Genomic DNA, 18,308 nt, shown 5'->3' with positions numbered 1-18,308 from the left:
TATTGGCAAAATAGATTTAATGACAACTCTCTTGGTACATATCTAAAACTCATGCCTTCTGTTGCATTTTTGACTATGTGGGCCTGTATCTATATTACTTTTTAAAACTTTGTAGCAAAGATAGGATGTTATTAAAATAAAGACGTCATTTATTTCAAAGTTTTTTATGCATGTTTACCAGAGATGCAAACCAATTTAAAGGCTGCTTTATTCCTTTTATATAGTCAGATTTTACTGTTGCCGTTTCCATGTTTTCCAATTAAGATGTTTTCCAGACAATTATTGTTTACCATAAGCAACCATTGTCCCTATTTTAGGTTGCTGGGAGTGAGGAACGCAGGCGAACTTTAACCCCTCTGGCCCTGAGAGAGCGCTACAGTGCACTGAATGAGCCCGGTGTGGGTACGTTTTTATTGTCTGTACTTCAGCCCTCTCCTCATAGACACACACTGGAGATGGGCACAGAATGTTGCTCTGCCCTTTTGCCCAGACCCCCTGCTTCCCTAATCTGCCCCTACTCCACCCTCTCTGCCCCTATTTGTCTCATGTGCACGCATGGCACAAAGACTAAAGCCTTGGATGCAATGCACTGCTGTACAGTATGCCCCAGAGTTTGTGGCAGTGCAGTTCGATGAAAGCACACAAGAATGTGAGGCCGATAGACAAGCAGCCGTCTGGAACATGGCCTGAAGAAGCTCCATGGCACCTGGAAAGTCTGACTTATTCTTTCCTGAGTGTCTTGGATGTTCGAACAACGACTTCTGTGATTGGTTAAGCATGGCGCTGGTGTCTCCACTGCGACATCCAATGGCATGGCAGCAGATACTATTAGCTTATGAGCACTGAGAATGAGCAGGACCTCCCAGTGGAGCTAGACAGAGGAGCCCTTTATACTGGTTTTTGGTAAATGCGTAACGGTAACTCTTAAAGTTAAAAAAATGTGGTTTCCTGATGGAGGAGGGAGGAGAAAAGGTCTCTTCTGTCTATTAAGTACACAGCGCTGCTACATTGCACCTTGGTCCCTCTGTAATGTTTACGGAATGCTACTATGGGACTAACATTTCAATGAACCCCAAAGTCTTACATCTTATACCCACACTCAGTCCTAACCGTGACGATTACTTGGATAAAAACAATGTTGTGGTTAGTGCTTATTTGGCTGGACAGAGAAGAAAAGGTACGTATTATCATTAGATCTTAAGAGAAACCTTGCTCAGTTTTAAATCTTTTTAGTTCACACATGACAAACTGTAATCTTATAACTTTAGTGCTCTTCCAGTTGCTCATGATACAAATTCTTAAGAAAATTGAAAGAAAATGTTTTAATTCTTCATAAACTTAGCACTTTGAGCCTCATAAAAACTTAATAACTAGTCTTACCAAAAGCTCTCCTGGTACATATGATGATAACTAAGGACAGTGCACAAAGCAACAGCCGTACACTGTTAGACCAGGAGCTGCAGCAGTCAACATGGTCTCTCCCATCCACATTTGTGAGATCAACAAAATAATATTCACTGTCAGATATGTTCACAATATATTTGCTAGTTGTGAATATAAATACAGATGGTAATCTTTTAAAATCACCAGCACAAAACAAATCTTCTTAGGGAATCTAATGCTAGTGAATGTATTATATCGTGAATTAGGATTAGGAAACCTGGAATCAAGACATTCCTGATTACAATCTTCTGAGTTTAGAAATCTGGTGTTTTTGACACAGTTTTTTCATGATGTTTGGTGGGTCCTAAACTGCTCCTATTTTCTCTTTAGCTTCAGTGAACGCCATGGAGAGAACTGAGATCAAAATCAACATCATATCTGATCAGCTAGGCTTAAGCTGGGCAGGTTAGTAACTTCAGATTTTTACAAGCTTGAGACAAATACAGCGAGTAAACACAAACTAGTGATTGATTTGATTTAGTCTTGCCTGAGGAAAAGTTCCCTTGTCAGGTTATGTAAACTGTAAGAGAGCTTACAGTTTACAGACCAGGAGATAACCTGTGGTATTTACTTCATTTGTTAGTGATGTCTTTATTTACTGGTGCAGATATCCAGTTTATTTGATCTGCTTTTTCTTTCAGAGTTGGCGCGAGAGCTTCAGTTTAGTGTTGACGACATCAACAGGATCCGTGTAGAAAATCCAAACTCCCTTTTGGACCAGAGCTCCGCCCTGCTCAACCTGTGGCTCAGCAGAGAGGGCAAAAGGGCCAAAAGTGAGTGAGACATTTACAATTCTTATTAAACTGACTACCGATTTACTCTGTAGGGGATTAAGTACAATGTTGAAAGCTGTGGAAAGGCTTTAGATTTCAACCAACAGCAAGCAACAGAACAAATGGATCTGCATTAAAAGAAACTCAGAAAGAATTTGAAAGTGTAACTTTACAAACACTTTACTGTAAGACATGTTCTCATTTTAAATCTTTTCTGTTATTTTCTCTTTTTGTCTTTCATTTTGGTGTGTTTGCTGCTTAGTGGAGAGCTTGTACACAGCTCTGAAGAACATTGACCGTGCAGATATTGTGTCTTCACTTGAGGGTCAGGCCCCACAACAGGGGCCCGGGTTGTCAGAAGAGGGGGCCTGTCGTCTGGCTGACAGAGACTCTACATTGTTGTCTCCTAGTGTCATTAATGGTAAGAAACATAAACATAATATAGCATGAATTTAAGAGAAACAATTTTATCTATCAGCAAAGCCTTATCTTTATATATTTAAATAACAATAGCTTATGCTTGCTTGTGATTATCTTGAAGATGATGATGAAGATGCCTTAATGATCACAAAATCCCTTCTACAATGATATATGAGTTTAAAGGAGAAAATGAAGGTTTCTTTATTGTTTATATTTATTCTATTTACAATAGTTAGAAATTACAATTTTGACAATATCCCAGTGTTAAAAATTATTTGGAAGCAAAGGTTACTAAAAAGAAAATAACTACATAAAGTAAGGAATTAAAAATATGTCGCTCTGAGGAAACAGGCATTTAGCCAAAATCTCTGTTTTCAAACATCAACTTGCTATTCAGTTGAAACATTTACCCTGTTTGAGCCCGAGAAAGTGCTCTGCCGTTCCCCTTCATCTGTGAAAAATTGCCTGCTTCGTTAGAGTGTGGGTAACAGCCATTGTGCCTTGTTTCTGTTGCCCCACAAGAGATCACGGACACAAGGCCTTCACGCATAGTGCACAAGCCAAGAGTTATTAGACCCCCGTTTTTCAGAAGGGGTAAGTTGATCAGAAACTGGGGCTGCATGGTGGTTTGCTGCTCATGATGATGATGATGATGATGATGTTGATGACGATGATGAGTCTCAGACGATGATTTTGAGGTCTGAGGAATGGTGTCGTTCTGCCACCATGAAAATGGCTTTTATCAGCATGCACTAACACCGCCTCTGTGCATTTCTCACTGGGGCACAAGTCATCTTTTTTTTTTTAAGTTACACTTTGTTGCACCTCATAATTTAGATATGAATTATAATGTTTCTACTCATCTAGGAAAACCATCATAGCTCTCCTTTATATTCTGGATTTTAAGGCGATACAGCCATAAAGGTATGAATCTGACAAGCACAGTGTCTTGAGAACATATCCCTTGAAGTTTTTTCACATTTTTTCACCCTTCATTCACATACTTCAGTGTATCTAATAAGGATCTTATGTGACAGACCAACAAGGGGTGCATGACACTGAAGTAAAGGAAAGTGACTAATTAATTCATCTTTTTACAAATAAAAGTCTGAAAATGTAACCTAGCTGCATTTATATTCAGGCCCCTTTACTCTGGATAAAAATCACAAAAATTAAAGTGCAGGATTGTTAGAGAGCTCTAGTAAACAAAAAGCATGAAGAAGGGTAATGTTATGGAGATGTTTAAAACACGGTTAGGTTATAAAACAGTAGCCAAGGCTTTACATTTTTCATGAAGCACTGCAGGGATTCATGGTTCAGGGGGGATAACCAGTTGACATGGCAACAATGGAAAAGTCTTTGTTAAACAAAAGCCTTAAAATTTACTTGCAGTTTTCTACCAGCCATGTAGGGTGCAGAACAAGCATGAGAACATTTTGTCCCACAAGCAAAATACTGTATGTGGCAAAAAATAAAAATTAAAAAAACGGTACTGGAGATCAGCCCGTTATCACCATCAATGCTGGGGAACATGGCAGTTTGATCAAACAGAGACTGGGAAAGTGGTCTCAGTTGGTTGGAAGATGATGTGGATAAATTCATCCAGTCCTGAGAGAAAACCTGTTAGAGGCTGCAAGAGACATGAGACTGGAGTGGAGGTAGTTTAAAACAAAGAATATTTATATTCAGGTGTTCTAATGGTCTAAGGAAAGTTCTGTTGTAACAACAGGGGAGAATTTCTGGCAAGACTTGACATTTTTAATACACAAATACTTCCAAACCAATCAGATGGAAGATTTTTGCTGAAAAAACAAAGGATAAAGCTGGTGGAAGCATAACACAGATGATGAGTTCAAGGTATAGACTGCTAAATACAAATTCTAATCACCCTTTTCAGATTTTTGTTTAAAAAATGTTATTCCTCTTTACAATTATGCACTCTGTTTTGTCGGTCTGACACATAAATACCGGATCAGATGTACTGAAGTGTTTGGATTGTGATTTGAAAAGAAAAATAAAAACAAGGGTATGTGTACCATCTCAATGCACTGTGCAAGAAATTCCTTCCATTTACTATGGATGTCTGGATTACATGTGGGACTGGTTGTGTATGTGTGCACATAAGTATGTGTGTGTGCATACATATCTTTTTGTGTATGTCTGGGATGGACAAAAGAGCCAAAACTGAACAAAATGAAAATGTGCTCTGGGCCTTCATTCCTTGTTTCTGTCTTTCCCTCTTCCTATCTTGCTCTTGCTTTCTTTTTACCTGAGAAAAAGACAACATTCCACACATCTTACTGCAGATGATGTTGGAATTATTTCTCTTCCTCAGGATTCTGTCCAACTTCTTCCTCTTTCAATGAACCTGTGACACAACATACAAGCTGCCCAGCTGCCCTGCTTTTCCTCCTTCTTCTTTCTCCTGCTCTTCCTCCTCACAGCTCTACCTGTCTGACCTCTGACCTCATAAGAACCTCATTTTGACCTCTGGGCCTCCTCTTCTCTTGTCATCTTATTTCCCCCCGCGCTCCTCCCTCGTTCAGTCGAGTGGGGACCCTCTCCTCCTCTTTAAATCCACAGCTCAGTGTGTGTACTACTGTTTGTGCACGTGCATGCTGCATGCCTTGCTGTTACCGTACTGGAGTGTGAGTTTGTGTAAGCATAAAAGTGAGCTTTTTGTTTCAGACTAGCTTTTAAAAGATACATTTGTTTAGATACAGTCAATTAGGTTTGAGTCTTATTTGCACAGCAGATAAATATTGAAAATCTGTTGGATTAACTGAGTGAGGTTATTATTTCCAAAGTATTTTTTACGTATGGGTTAAGTCAGAAGTTTACATGCACACATCAAAGGCATGAGCATCATATTAATTTTTGGGTTTTACTCATCCTTTTAATCCCTTTTCATAAAGTTTGACTGGAGATCAGCACCTTATCACCATTAAGGGTTCAGTCATTCCTAAAAACAAGAACTAATTGTACAAGTTGGAAGTTGTTGGTTATTGTTTGTAATCCACACAGGATTAAAAATTATTCAAAATGGCCCAAATCAATTAAGTTCAAATCAGATAGTTACATACACTGTATATAAAAACACTTTTTTTTACTGACTTTTTTCCTCACAAGCCTTGATGATGATATCATGGCTTTGCAAGCTACCTTAATTCACAACATTTGAGTTAAACAGAGGATTTTAAGGCAGCATGTCAAACACTACTTCCTTGTGTGACATCATATTAAAAAAATGTATTAAAATCAATCAGTCAAGAATTCAGAATAAGAATTCAGAATTAGTTCTTTTTGCACAATTTCAAGATGTCCTGAAGGTGCAACATTTATCGGCTTAACTTAAGTAAATAAATGCAACTACAGCACCTAGTTGGGGCCTGCCATGCAAAGCAATGGCAGGAACCTATTACTATTGTCGGAGAAAGTGTTTCTTTATTCTTTATTTTTCTTCCGTAACCGTTAATGCGGCTCATACTGCTGGGTGCACACCTACAAATGAGGTATCAAAACGTGCAGAAAATTCACGCCATTCCAGCTATTACTTTTGGTGGGATTTGGGCTTAACGTGGCGACATAATTCGCAAAAAACTACGAAAAAAACCCCATTATAAGTCAATGGGAAAAATCCTAGAAATACCCTATTTTTGAGGATTTTCTGTGTCGTCACAAATTCACCTAGAAATGCCATTCAAATTTCATTTTGTAGATACGTCTGTGATCTCTTCGAAAGTGAAGACGGCTCGTCGATACCAGTTACGGTTTGTCCACAATTTGCCTCTAAGCGACCCAAAGTTTCTCATTTTTCCTAAAGTTAGAGTGCGTCTCTGGCTGCTTAGAGTGAGAGATGAAGACAACTTTTTCAGCCCAAATCATTTTTGAAATCGCCATCACGCCCACAAATATCGCACGATTAGTATCAAAATCGGTCCTGACATTGATACGCCTGTCTGCTCCGGTAAAATGTTTTCGAAATTTATCTAGACCGTATGGTTTTCTGTCACGGTGCTTCAGAGCAAAGTCATGCGACAGGATTTTCTGAGGCTGTCTGAGGCTCTCTCCCATGTATTTGAATAGAATTTCAGATCTGGGCACAACATTTCTTTCTCTCATCGCTGTAAATGCTCTGAGTGAGGTACAGATATGAATCTCGGGACTATAGCAGAAGACACATTGACCTCTCATACGCTTTAAACGCTTTTCGAATATGTATTACGGTTCCCCAACAGGAAGGATTTGTTTCCAATGCTTTTTGTCAGTAAAACGTGTTTGCTCAAACACACAATTGTGTGTTTGACAGCTCAGAGCTCAGAGCTCACACCCTGCTGAGACCATTATTTGCCATAGCAACGGATCTCAAGAGGCTATTGGCTGCTGATTTGGACTACAAATACGCATCATTGTAGTTCTATCTATCCTCAGTTGAAACAGATCAGGACTGAACTGGCCTTTAGCACTAATTGCTGCTATGGGCTGTATATAACTGATTTAACTCAGTAACTGTTACACATGGGATTAGTTTTAAACTTTAAAATTAAGCATATTGAAAATTTCACAATAAAAGCCTTGAATATTTTTACATCATGTAATTGCTCTTTTTGGCTTTATTTGACTTTTTCATCCAAAGCACTATTACACATGGGATTAGTTTGGCCCTTTGAAATGAAGCATACTGAAAATTTCAAAATAAAAGCCTTGAATATTTTTACATCATGTAATTGCTCTTTTTGGCTTTATTTGACTTTTTCATCCAAAGCACTGTTACACATGGTATTAGTTTGGCCCTTTGAAATGAAGCATACTGAAAATTTCAAAATAAAAGCCTTGAATATTTTTACATCATGTAATTGCTCTTTTTGGCTTTATTTGACTTTTTCATGCAAAGCACTGTTACACATGGGATTCGTTCGGAACTTTGAAATTAAGCATACTGAAAATTTCAAAATAAAAGCCTTGAATATTTTTACATCAACTACTTGCGTTTTCAGCATTATATAACTGATTTAACCCAATGACTATTACACATGGGATTAAAATAGACTGTTTTGCATGAGCAGCAGATAGATCCTCTATTGCACATGTGTCAAACTCAAGGCCCGCGGGCCACATGTGGCCGGCTACGTCGTTTTATGTGGCCCTCTCCCCCCTACCACCGTTTGACAGCCCCGTTGATTGACTTAAAATAGGTTTTGAGCACGAATTGACTACAAACTACATATCCCATAATGCCTTCCGATTCTTACCAACCAACATTACGGCTTCTCGCCACTAGAGTGCAGCAGAGTCACCTCAAGCTGATTATTAATTTTCCCAGCGAATAAAACTGAAACATCGACAAGCTAACAAGCTAAAGAGCGAAGTCCCGTGATGTTTCAATCGAGGACTTTTACCGTCTACTGCCCCCTGATTTGATGCCACAGCTTCGACTCCACGCAGCTCCTGTTTTGTCCACGTTTGGAAGCACCTATCTGTGCGAACAGATGTTTTCAATAATGACTTTAAACAAGGCCAAGCACAGATCGCGCATTACTGACGAAAACCTACACGCCGTTTTGCGGATTGCCACAGAATAGAACTAAAACCAGACATCGACGAACTGACCAGGGGAAAACGGTGCCAGACATCCGGCCAGAAAACATTGGTAAGCACAAACAAACTACATTTAAATAGAATGAATGTAAAACCAAAACTCAGTATACTGGAATATGCATATAGTTTATTGATTTTGCTTGTGTTTTGTTTATTTACAGAACACAACACAATGAGGATGTGTGTGAGTTGGTGACAGGGTGAAGAGGGATCAGCGTTGTGTTCAAGGACAGTTCGTTGCGTAATAAATAACGAAAAAGTTTTGTGAATGAAGTTGAGAGTTAATATCAAAACTTGTTTTTTATTATTTGTCTGCTTATCTTCAAAGCAGACAAAGAATAATTTTCCCAGCGAATAAAACTGAAACATCGACAAGCTAACGAGCTAAAGAGCGAAGTTTAGCTGAGCAGTTTAAAAATACTGAGCATATTTTTAAACTGCTCAGTTTAAAAATACTGTAATTTTTAAACTGAGCAGTAATTTTACATCCATGCAAACTCAAATGTAATATTTAAAACTTGAATACATAAAATCAGTTATTTAACAATATGAGGTGTTGTTTAAAAATAAAAAAGATAGCAATTTCTTTTTATTGCAGAGACATTAGATTCTTAAATTTATGGTATTCTTTAAATGTTGTAATTTTGGTTCATTGTAAACTTTACCTGTAAAAAGTTTGTAGAAATCTTTAACATAAGGTCAATATATATTTTTAAACTGTAATATGTTGTGTGTGTGTGCGTTATTGAAAATTTATATTTGTGACAATCATTAGGTAAATGCTAATGAACTGCCTTCCTGCAGTTTATGAGCATTGAACTGTTACTAAACAGTTCAATGCAAGGTTCATTAGCGTTAGCATTTTAGCTTCAATAAGCTATTAGCTATTTATTTTACTTTTTAGCAATGTTTAGTATACTGAATGGAGTAAATCAATTACAGAAAATATCCTAGTGATTTCCCACATACTGATGAAAGCAATGACGCTAACATTAGCGTTTCTGCTGATTTTAGCTGATATACTTACTTTATAATACTGAATGGTGCACGTCCGCCTCGCTTAACGTTCTTGCGATTCTCCGCGTGCCACTGATTACGTTGCGGCGTTCTTTAGCGTCGACGCCGATTTGTAGCGTGACGACGCCGGGCCCATGCCCGACGGGCGCGCCTTGGCAGGCCCCGGCTAAATTTCTTCCGAAATTTTCTAGTTGTATTTGTTCTTATGCAGATGCAACAGGGTGGTTAAAAGGATGAGGTCACACATCATTACCGGTTTTGAAAAGCACATTGCAGCTTTACATTAAGCTCTAAATATAGCACATCTATATCTATATCAATAAAATGTTTGTATATATTTTGGCCTGTATTTCTAATTTTGAACCTGTCTGGAGCAGAGAAAATTGACCAAACAAAAAAATTAAATTCTTGGTCTTGCATCTGTTATATTTCCAGTCCAGCACCAATAAAGAGGGGTTTAAGGAAACAACTAAAGCTCAAAGATAATATATTATTAATGCTGATGATGAGTACCGTACATGTACATTTCTGATAAATACTGTGTATGAGTGGGTGAGGATTTTGTACTGATGAATTGTGGTGTCTGCAGTTTGCCGTTTACGTTCTTAACATCAAACTGTGCCTGGCATGCTTTCAGTGTCTGAATTAATCTTTGCTGTGTATAATGTTCTCTCTGTTCAGTGGGTGCATTCTAATCTTGTTTTATGCTAAATTAACTCAAAAAGTGTTTCCTTTTCTTTTACTGTGAAATAAATGGTGTCATTTTAACAATATGCTGTTAACACATTGACTTCTGCATCGCACATAATGTTCAGAGAACAATGCTGCTGCAACATGAAGTCTTTCTCTCATGGGCAAACTCATTAATCATACAGTTGTCTTTAAGATTGTAAGAGGTCAGTGTTACTGAGGAGGGTTTGTTGGGTCTTTACACTTTTTACTGAACTTAATGCAAAAATTTGCCCAAGTCAGAGGGACTCTCAGCATTGTTGAAACATTATCTGCTGGCAGGGATACTGGTGTGAGGGTGTGTGTTTGTGTATGGTTTGGATGTTCAGGATTTATTACCCTACATCTTAACCTCACCTGTGACCCAAAAAAACTACTTCATTCATTATATATAAAAGAATATGAGTGTAGTTTTGTGTGTCTGTGTTTTTATTTGACCGTTGTTAAAACAGTGTATCGTGAAGCGTGTTGTGAAGTGTGGTGTCCTTTTTTTTTTTAGGGCTTTTTCAGTCTCAGTAGAGCTAATCTGTGCTTCACCATGTGTTGTGCCTTGGACACTTGTGTGTGTTTTTTGTTTGTTTTTTTAACAACAGGAATAAAAAGGAAGGACTAACCCTGACTCAGCTAAACTCATTCAAGCTGCCATTCTAACTCATTCCTTCCTGTTCACCCTCATTCTGATGCCACCTCTCACCATCCTGGCCCTGTTCCATCCCAGAGACACACACACACTGTAGTTCATAAGTCAATAAATTCTGGGAATAAAACAAATGCATCATAAAGAAGTATTTCACTCACATAAGGAGCTATAATAATTGATTCTTGCCGCTTAAAAGCCTTAAAATACCTTGAAATCCTTCTTTTAATGCAGTAGATTTGCGTCACACTGAAAAATGTAGACAAAATTGATCTTCGCTTTGCATACATTCATTCAGCAGGAGGAAAATCCCATGGAAATAATTGCTTTTAGCAAAATCAGTAGTGTCACAATTGTTGGTACATCAACTTTTAATTCTCTTTACAAACTCACAACAAGTTTTGGCTGCAGGATACCACTTGGTCTTCTTCTAGATTTTTGACAGTTCCTGGATCTCTTGTTTTCAGAGCTTGCTTTCAGGAGGTGGAACTGAGATTTCCTTGGCAAAAAGTTGATTTTTGTGTCTGCTGAATTATTTATGTGTAGATTTGACCATATGTTTTGCATGATTATCCATGACTTTTTAAACAGTCCAGGTAACACACTCCATGTTATGTTTATCTGTGTGAAGGTGGAACAGGAAAAGCTTTTTTGTGACATTGCTCCCACATAATCAGTTGGCCTATAGATAAATTATAACGTTTTTATTGAACCTCAGAGAAATGCTCTGATCAACTTTAGAAACTAAAAGATAAATTAAAATATTCTACAATTACACATATATCTGCAATGAATTGGTACCAATCATTATGATGGCAGTGTCATTATAAGAAACACATATTTTTCCAACGGAATAAATGCACTGAAGTTTTTGCTTCTGTGCTCAGTGTGACATTAAGCTCCTGTAATAAAAGATGAATTTGTGTGAAGGCTTTTTGCACATCTTTACTACGGGTGCCAAAACGTGTTGAGGTTATATAATAGATAGTCTCTGTAATAACATGTGTCAGCTGTTCTAAAAATTTAATTAAGCTGTAAGGCTTGAAGCTACTACATGCCAAAATGTTCACATCTTCATTACTGGGCCATAATGGGTACTGCTTTTAACATTAAAAGTAAGACAAAAACATTTTTGAGCTGCAGATCTGCTGAATTTCACCTCTGTTAAATGACACATTAAGCACCAAAAACATGTCATTTATGCTCAAACTTGATAGCATGTTGGTTAAATATGTCAAGTTTGGGAACCTTTGCCACATCTACATCCATTAGTATTTAACTATGCCTTTCCTGAGCGTTAGCTTTTTCAGTTAATCACTGACAGAATCACATAAAACATATTTTCTAAATCCATTTTCATTCCTTTAGATAACAGTCAATAGATTTTGCTATTAAGATTAATTAACAACATTTTGAAAATTAAGATTGAGCTAAATATAGTTTAAGGCTTTTAGTGAGGCCAGGTATGAAGGACAACATTAAAAATGTTTAATTTGCATTCATTATTAAAAGTTAAGCTGAACCCTTGCATTAAAACCTGTACTAAGTGTACTTTTCTAGATATATTTGCATGGATATGTTTCTCACAACTATACTTTGGGCTTGATTTTGGATGAAGACCTTTTCACCTTCACTAATGTAAAAATTGCATATGTTTACATAAGAAATCCTAACTACAATCCCCACACGTTTTCCAATGAAGATATGAAGATATTTTTGACTTAAGTTTTACAAGAAATCGGTGTAAGTGACGTGCATCATAATTTTCTAATTCTGTCCATTTTTTCAGCCGTTTGTTTAGCTAATGTTTTAAGTAATACAGAAATTAGAATTACATTCCACAACACTTAAAATGTAAAATTCTTTTAATTTCCCTTGCTTAATTCCTACAAAAATTGCTTATTGTGATTCAAGTGAGATTCAGAGTGCACATGGTGCTCATTAGAAAAATCATAATTACTTTTTGAAGTTTAAAATTACCACCAAAAACTGTATTAATTCAATTTTGTGTTTGAATGTGTATGTTTGTGTCTTTCATATACTGTCTTTGAAAAGCAAATTAAAACTTTAGTCACCTAAATTAATTATAGGTGGCACTCGAATTAATAATAAAAGTTAAACGCCGTTCAAACACAAAACTATATATGAAAACATGGAATATCTTTCATATACTTAAAGAAGCAGTTTGGATTTTTTGAAGCGGAGTTCTTTGAAAAGGTGTTTTGTGGTTATTATCCTAATTGAAGGAGATAACTCTTTCAGTGACCTCAGATTAAGCAAAGAGATTGTCCATAATTTTCTGATGATCTAACAACTATTCAGAGGACAGCTCAGATAAAATTGGATTTGCTCCGCTGTTAATCAAAAAACATCATTTCACTCACACATTCTTACAAACGTTTAAGCCACTGTGAGGGTTGAAATGATGAATATCTGCATATTGGTCTGAAGTTATTCACTCTGAAGATCGTATTAGCTTATGTTGTGTAACAACTGTTATAAAAGTGATGCACTACAAAAACAAAAATATGAGCTAAGTTCATGTGAATGCTTTTCATTTATTTTTACCTTTAAATTAAATTGTTATTCTGGTCAAAGTATGCATTGAAACTTTTTATTTTTTTCAATTTTAACTGGAAGTGGAGCCCCAGATATGTTTTTATTAAGGGAAGCATACAAACTGGCACAGCTCAAAGGAGGTGTCTTCTGCAGGTAAAATACTAATTACACCTAATGACTCCACCGTTTATCCAAATTAAATTAGTTTTAAATCTATTAACTGTGTTTAATGTGAGTATGTGTAATGGTGTGTGTGTGTGTGAGTGTTTGTAGAGGGACTTGTACTTACATGCCCGAGGTACAGAGTAGGATGCATGTTTCTGAATTGCTGCTGTAATAAAGGAGAATGCAAGAATAACACTGTACCTTGCATTTTTCTTAGCAAAGCCTACTGCTGAGTCCCACTCAGGAACTTGTGACATGGGTTGGAACGATAACAGATATGTCAAAGCATTTTTGTTTATTGTGTTACATTGTAACAATAATATTGCAGAGATGACAATTCCTCCAAGCTGCTTTGCTTAGTTTCTGATTTGTATGAAATGAAAGGTCTTTAATTGGGCAAAATTAAAAGACCCATCTACAAAAACGGATATCCTTGCATTAATGTAAATGAATATCGTGCCAACCCCAAAATCAACATGTAGCTACACTCACTTTGCTTTTTTTCTTTCCTGGGACAGTTTATGTTCTGGGAATTCACTTTCTTTCTTTGGTAAAATTTTAAAAAATCAAGAGCCCTGCATCATTCACCTCACAAACAAAGGATGATCCACGAAGCTCTGATGATCCACGAAGCTCTTACTGTTTGCCCTCACAGCTTGCACATTTTGCTGTGTCCCAATGACAAAGACCTGGACTGAATTCTTTACACCAGACTAACTTTCTTACATCAACTGGGCAAAGTATTACTGCAAAAAAAAAAAAAAAAACTTAATTTAAAATGTTCTTGTGTTCTATTCAAGGGCATGCAGATAAAATATAATCGCAGGAGTACTGCAGTTCTGCATTAAATGACTATTTTTAAACATAAAAATCAAACTCAGATAACAGGAACTTTGAACCAATTTGTGCTTAATTTGTCCTGCTATCATTTGAGTAGGTTACTTTATCTAAAATAGGATTTGCATAAACTATCTCTGTTTTGTGACTCGAATTATTATAACTGTAGAAATCAACTTTGCCTTTTTGCACCACTGTGGTTAGTCATTAGGGAGAGTCTACAAATAGAGATCTACTGGATCAGAATTTTGTGGTCAAGCTCCGGTCTCTGATTTTATAATGCTTTGACCTGCCAATGCTTTTAGCCATTTCTCATTTGTTTTTAAAAATTATCATTAATATAATTCAAAATACTCTTTTAGCCTTACACCTGTTATTAGTCATTTATATTAGGGGAATAGTTGTGTGTAAGAACATAGTATGTAAAACAGGATTTTACCATCCTATTATTACTAAAAGACCAAATGAATATTGCATCGATATTGTAAAGTTTCTTTAGCAACTTATATTTAATTTAGCATGACTAGTACAGCTAGCTAAAACTAAAACAGCAATCTCTTTGTGTTTCACAAGGTAGATCCTTACATTAACTCGAACATTAATGAAATGCTGCCAACATTTCCATATTCAGCATTTTTTTTTAAGTTTTGCTGTCCTGTTGCTTCGATGAGCCTCAGACATAAAGTGGCATAAAGTGGCATAACACATTAAAAATGCAGCTTCCTTAGTAACATAGGCATCTCTGGACATCATATGACTTCCATTATCAAACACTTCAGTGATACACAACACTGAAATTTTTCCCCTCAGTAACAGTATCCACTCTGAAGATTGTTGTCAGCATGACCTGGTAGCTCTTCCATAAAGTGACTCTTCCTTTTCAAGCATTTAATTATCAAAACTTGTTTAATTAAAACTAGTTTCTACTTTTGCACACTAAAAGAGCTCCTCTTGCAAATTCTGAGCATCCCAACATTTAAAATCACTGAGGTTTTCAAAGCTCCTGTCATCTGAGCCTGGTTTTAATGAAATGCAGCACCGGACAAAATGTATTTCTGACTGATCAGTCCAAATTCTTAGAATGTAGAGTCTCTACTTGTGTATTGGGACACAGCTAAGCTCCACTGTTTCTTAAGTAGGTTGGAGAAACAGTCGACATACAACCTCCCGACCCTCCCCATGGCTGTGCCTGCTCGGTGTTAGTGTTTCTCTTGTCTCGCCCCTGTCTTCCTTCCAGGTTATGGGCTGGTGCAGGAGGAGCTTGTGTCCCCGGCCTCCATGCAGTACAGCTTGCCCTCTCCATTGGGTGTGGAGCCATACTGGCAGGAAGTTTCCAGCCTGGAGTGTGCGCCCATTGCCACCACGGAGGAAGACACACTAATGGAGATGTCGGATGTTCAGGTGTGGCCAGCAGGGGTTAGCCCCTCGCTGGTCACAGTTGAGGACTCATCGCTAGATGGTAGCAGTCGAGCAGATGACTCTGAGGGTGCGACGCTTTCCTTGCCCTGCAGCTTGGGCCGTCCAAGCAGCGGAGCCAGTGGGGCCAGCGGTTCCATCATGGAGCTGGAGGAAGAGGAGGAGGAGGAGGAGGGGGAGGTAGAAGAGGAGGAAGTGCCACAAGAGCCAGCGAGTGCACTGGCAGAACTGGACAGGGTGAGGGCCAGTGGCGCTGTTCCAAAGGTCAATCTGAACGGGCAAGCGGGAGGTCAGAGGTCAGACGCAAGGAGAGGGGACGGTGTGGCGGTGGGAGGAGGAACTAAAGGAGGAGTTGGTGGTGTGGGGCTGGGCTCAGTGGAAGGGATTTCTCTTGTTGCAGGCCAGCAGGTGTATGCCCAGCATGGTGAGATGACTGGGCTGAGGCCACCGGAACGCAACGGGGACAACCGGTACGTCATCTGTAAGGTGCACTGTCTCAACGCATTATGAGATCATAGTTCCCCTGCTAACATCAAGCTGTGCTTCGTTCTTTGCAGGATGGTGGGAGGTGGAGCATTTCAGCCATACTTACCAGACAAGGACTCCCTGCAGGGCTGGGTGGGCTCGGCATCATCAGGACATGATGGAAGTGTGCCAGGCTTGCACACAGCCCAGGAAGCCCTACTGACTCCGGTGTGTGATACGGGTTACTCTTATGTGCTGCGTGGGCACTTCCTGAAGGGCACGCAGCCTTTTGACAAGGGGCTGGGCTTCTCTCATCAGGAGACAGGCCAACAAGCTTGGGAGCAGGAGCAGAGGCGAGGCCAGGTCAGGTTGCAATGCCGACCACCCGCCGCTTCCTGCGCCTGGAGAGGGAAAACATCTTCATTTTGTTAACTTTTTTTTTTCTTTTGAATACTCAAATTTATATCCAGCCATTTACTTTTTTCAAATCACAATCATTTGTGCTTTTTAATCTTTTTAAACGACTCAGCAATCATCAGGACTGATGATTGGTCATTTTGATCAATTCGAAGACCCAGACTAAAAGGATTTTTTCAAACGAAAAAATTGTTTAACATTAATTTTTCCGATTCAAGAAAGCATCTCAAGCATTCAACGCTGATATAAATCATTATTTGATTGTATTTTATTATCTTTTCTTTGTTCAGAAAGAAGAGAAGGCGGACTTCTCTGCTGAGGGAAAATTTGTTGAAGAACGCGGAATTGCGCTCTCTAGAAAAGTAAGATGACTGTTTGTTTCACATTTTCCATGAGTCACACATGAATTTTCAGCTTCATGTATGTTATTATTTTCATTCCACATAGAAAAATCATTAATTTAAAAGTAGCATATAGGATATTGGTCTGTTTTAAACAATAAAACAAATATTGCATTTGGACAGCATTTGTTTTCAAGGATATATTAACTACTTTAGGTTTTACGTTGCCAGATAAATATACAGTAGCCAGTGGATGGATAGGCTTAGTCTCTGAACAAAATACTTGCAGGCTTTTTTATTAATTCTTTCAGAAATATACAGGCAACTTTTTCATTACCTCTGGTGTGTTTTTGTGTGCACAAAAGCTTGTCAACAATACAGTTTAATTTCTAAGATTTTCTAAACGTTGCAGGACCTTGTTGAGTAGAAAAATATGATCAATGCTTCAGTAGCATTTACCAGCTGAGCAAAATGAATGAGAATGAGTTGTAACGATGTTGTAAAATAGATTAAATGTGATCGTACAAGAGACTTATTTAAACTCACAGCACAGTAAAAACATGGTGGATTTGCTCAAGGTTATTGTGATACCAAAATCTCACACTACCCACACCATCACACAAACACTACAAGTCTGAACTCACATCTTGTCATTGTAGATCAGCTACTTAGAGTGAAACACACAGAAGAGCATACATAGAAGCCACAAGGATTTTGGTTCATGTTGGTTTAAGGAATTTTGTACAGTTAAACGGATAAAAAAACAACAAAAAAAAACAACTATGACTCAGATCATTCAAAGAATGAGAAATTTCATATGGAACAAAAGACAAAATGAGTTAATTTGGTGTCTGATTTGGTTGGTTGACTGCTAAAGCCCTTTGAGACCCTGAACATGTGAGCCATAGTTAGTTTCCTACTCTGGTTTCAGCACTTAACTGGTCCAAGTGTTGTCTCCTTCCTTCCTCCTGCCCTCCTTGCTCCAGGTGGGGATGGATGTAAGAAAGGGTGCTCAGTCATTGCAGCGCACCAGTCTCCGGAGAGTTAAACACTGAAATACAAATACTGCCCGGTCCTTCAGGTACGGGACAACAAAACAAGCACTTGTGCATCCCAGTGCTTGGACAATAACCTGTGTGGTGACTGCTACCAATCTGATAGAGCCTAATAGTTTCTTACACCAACTTTGTTTTTATTTATTTATTTTTGTTTGTTTGGTTTTTTTGTTGTTGTCGTTGTTACTCCAAGTGAGAATCCCTTTTTGTAATGCTTTGAGTGAAAATGTTTGGTTGTTGTGTAAAATGCACAGTCTGCAATTATTTGACAGTAATTTAAATTCTATACTAAACAAATGAAATACAAAGACAGGAAGGTTTTCCTTTTTATTTGAAATATAAGTGGTTAATTCTATGTGATTGCCACGAACATGCTTCAGAAATGACGGGTTACTACTTTTTAAATCAACTTTAGGAAATAAAGTAGAGGGGAAAT

At 37.9% G+C, this 18,308-nt stretch overlaps 1 protein-coding gene across 8 annotated transcripts in view; it reads left to right on the top strand.

The window, feature by feature from the left end:
• ank1b (ankyrin 1, erythrocytic b) overlaps positions 1-18,308 on the top strand; it is an 82,242-nt gene that overhangs the window by 58,348 nt on the left and 5,586 nt on the right. For 2 of the 8 annotated variants that reach the window (XM_032569586.1, XM_032569584.1), the window contains 10 exons: positions 318-402; positions 1,774-1,848; positions 2,085-2,216; positions 2,479-2,637; positions 3,159-3,230; positions 15,416-16,064; positions 16,152-16,287; positions 16,378-16,422; positions 16,767-16,838; positions 17,804-17,898. In XM_032569586.1, the coding sequence (XP_032425477.1) occupies positions 318-402; positions 1,774-1,848; positions 2,085-2,216; positions 2,479-2,637; positions 3,159-3,230; positions 15,416-16,064; positions 16,152-16,287; positions 16,378-16,422; positions 16,767-16,838; positions 17,804-17,872 (1,494 nt within the window). In that variant the 3' untranslated portion in view covers positions 17,873-17,898. The remainder of the gene's footprint in view (positions 1-317; positions 403-1,773; positions 1,849-2,084; positions 2,217-2,478; positions 2,638-3,158; positions 3,231-15,415; positions 16,065-16,151; positions 16,288-16,377; positions 16,423-16,766; positions 16,839-17,803; positions 17,899-18,308) is intronic. The other 6 variants (XM_032569590.1, XM_032569591.1, XM_032569589.1 and 3 more) reach the window with 6 other exon arrangements.

The sequence above is a fragment of the Xiphophorus hellerii genome, chromosome 8 (assembly GCF_003331165.1).
Source record: "Xiphophorus hellerii strain 12219 chromosome 8, Xiphophorus_hellerii-4.1, whole genome shotgun sequence".
NCBI lineage: Eukaryota > Metazoa > Chordata > Actinopteri > Cyprinodontiformes > Poeciliidae > Xiphophorus > Xiphophorus hellerii.
The sequence above is the reverse complement of the archived record's forward strand: the minus strand, read 5'-3'. Positions and strand labels throughout refer to the sequence as shown.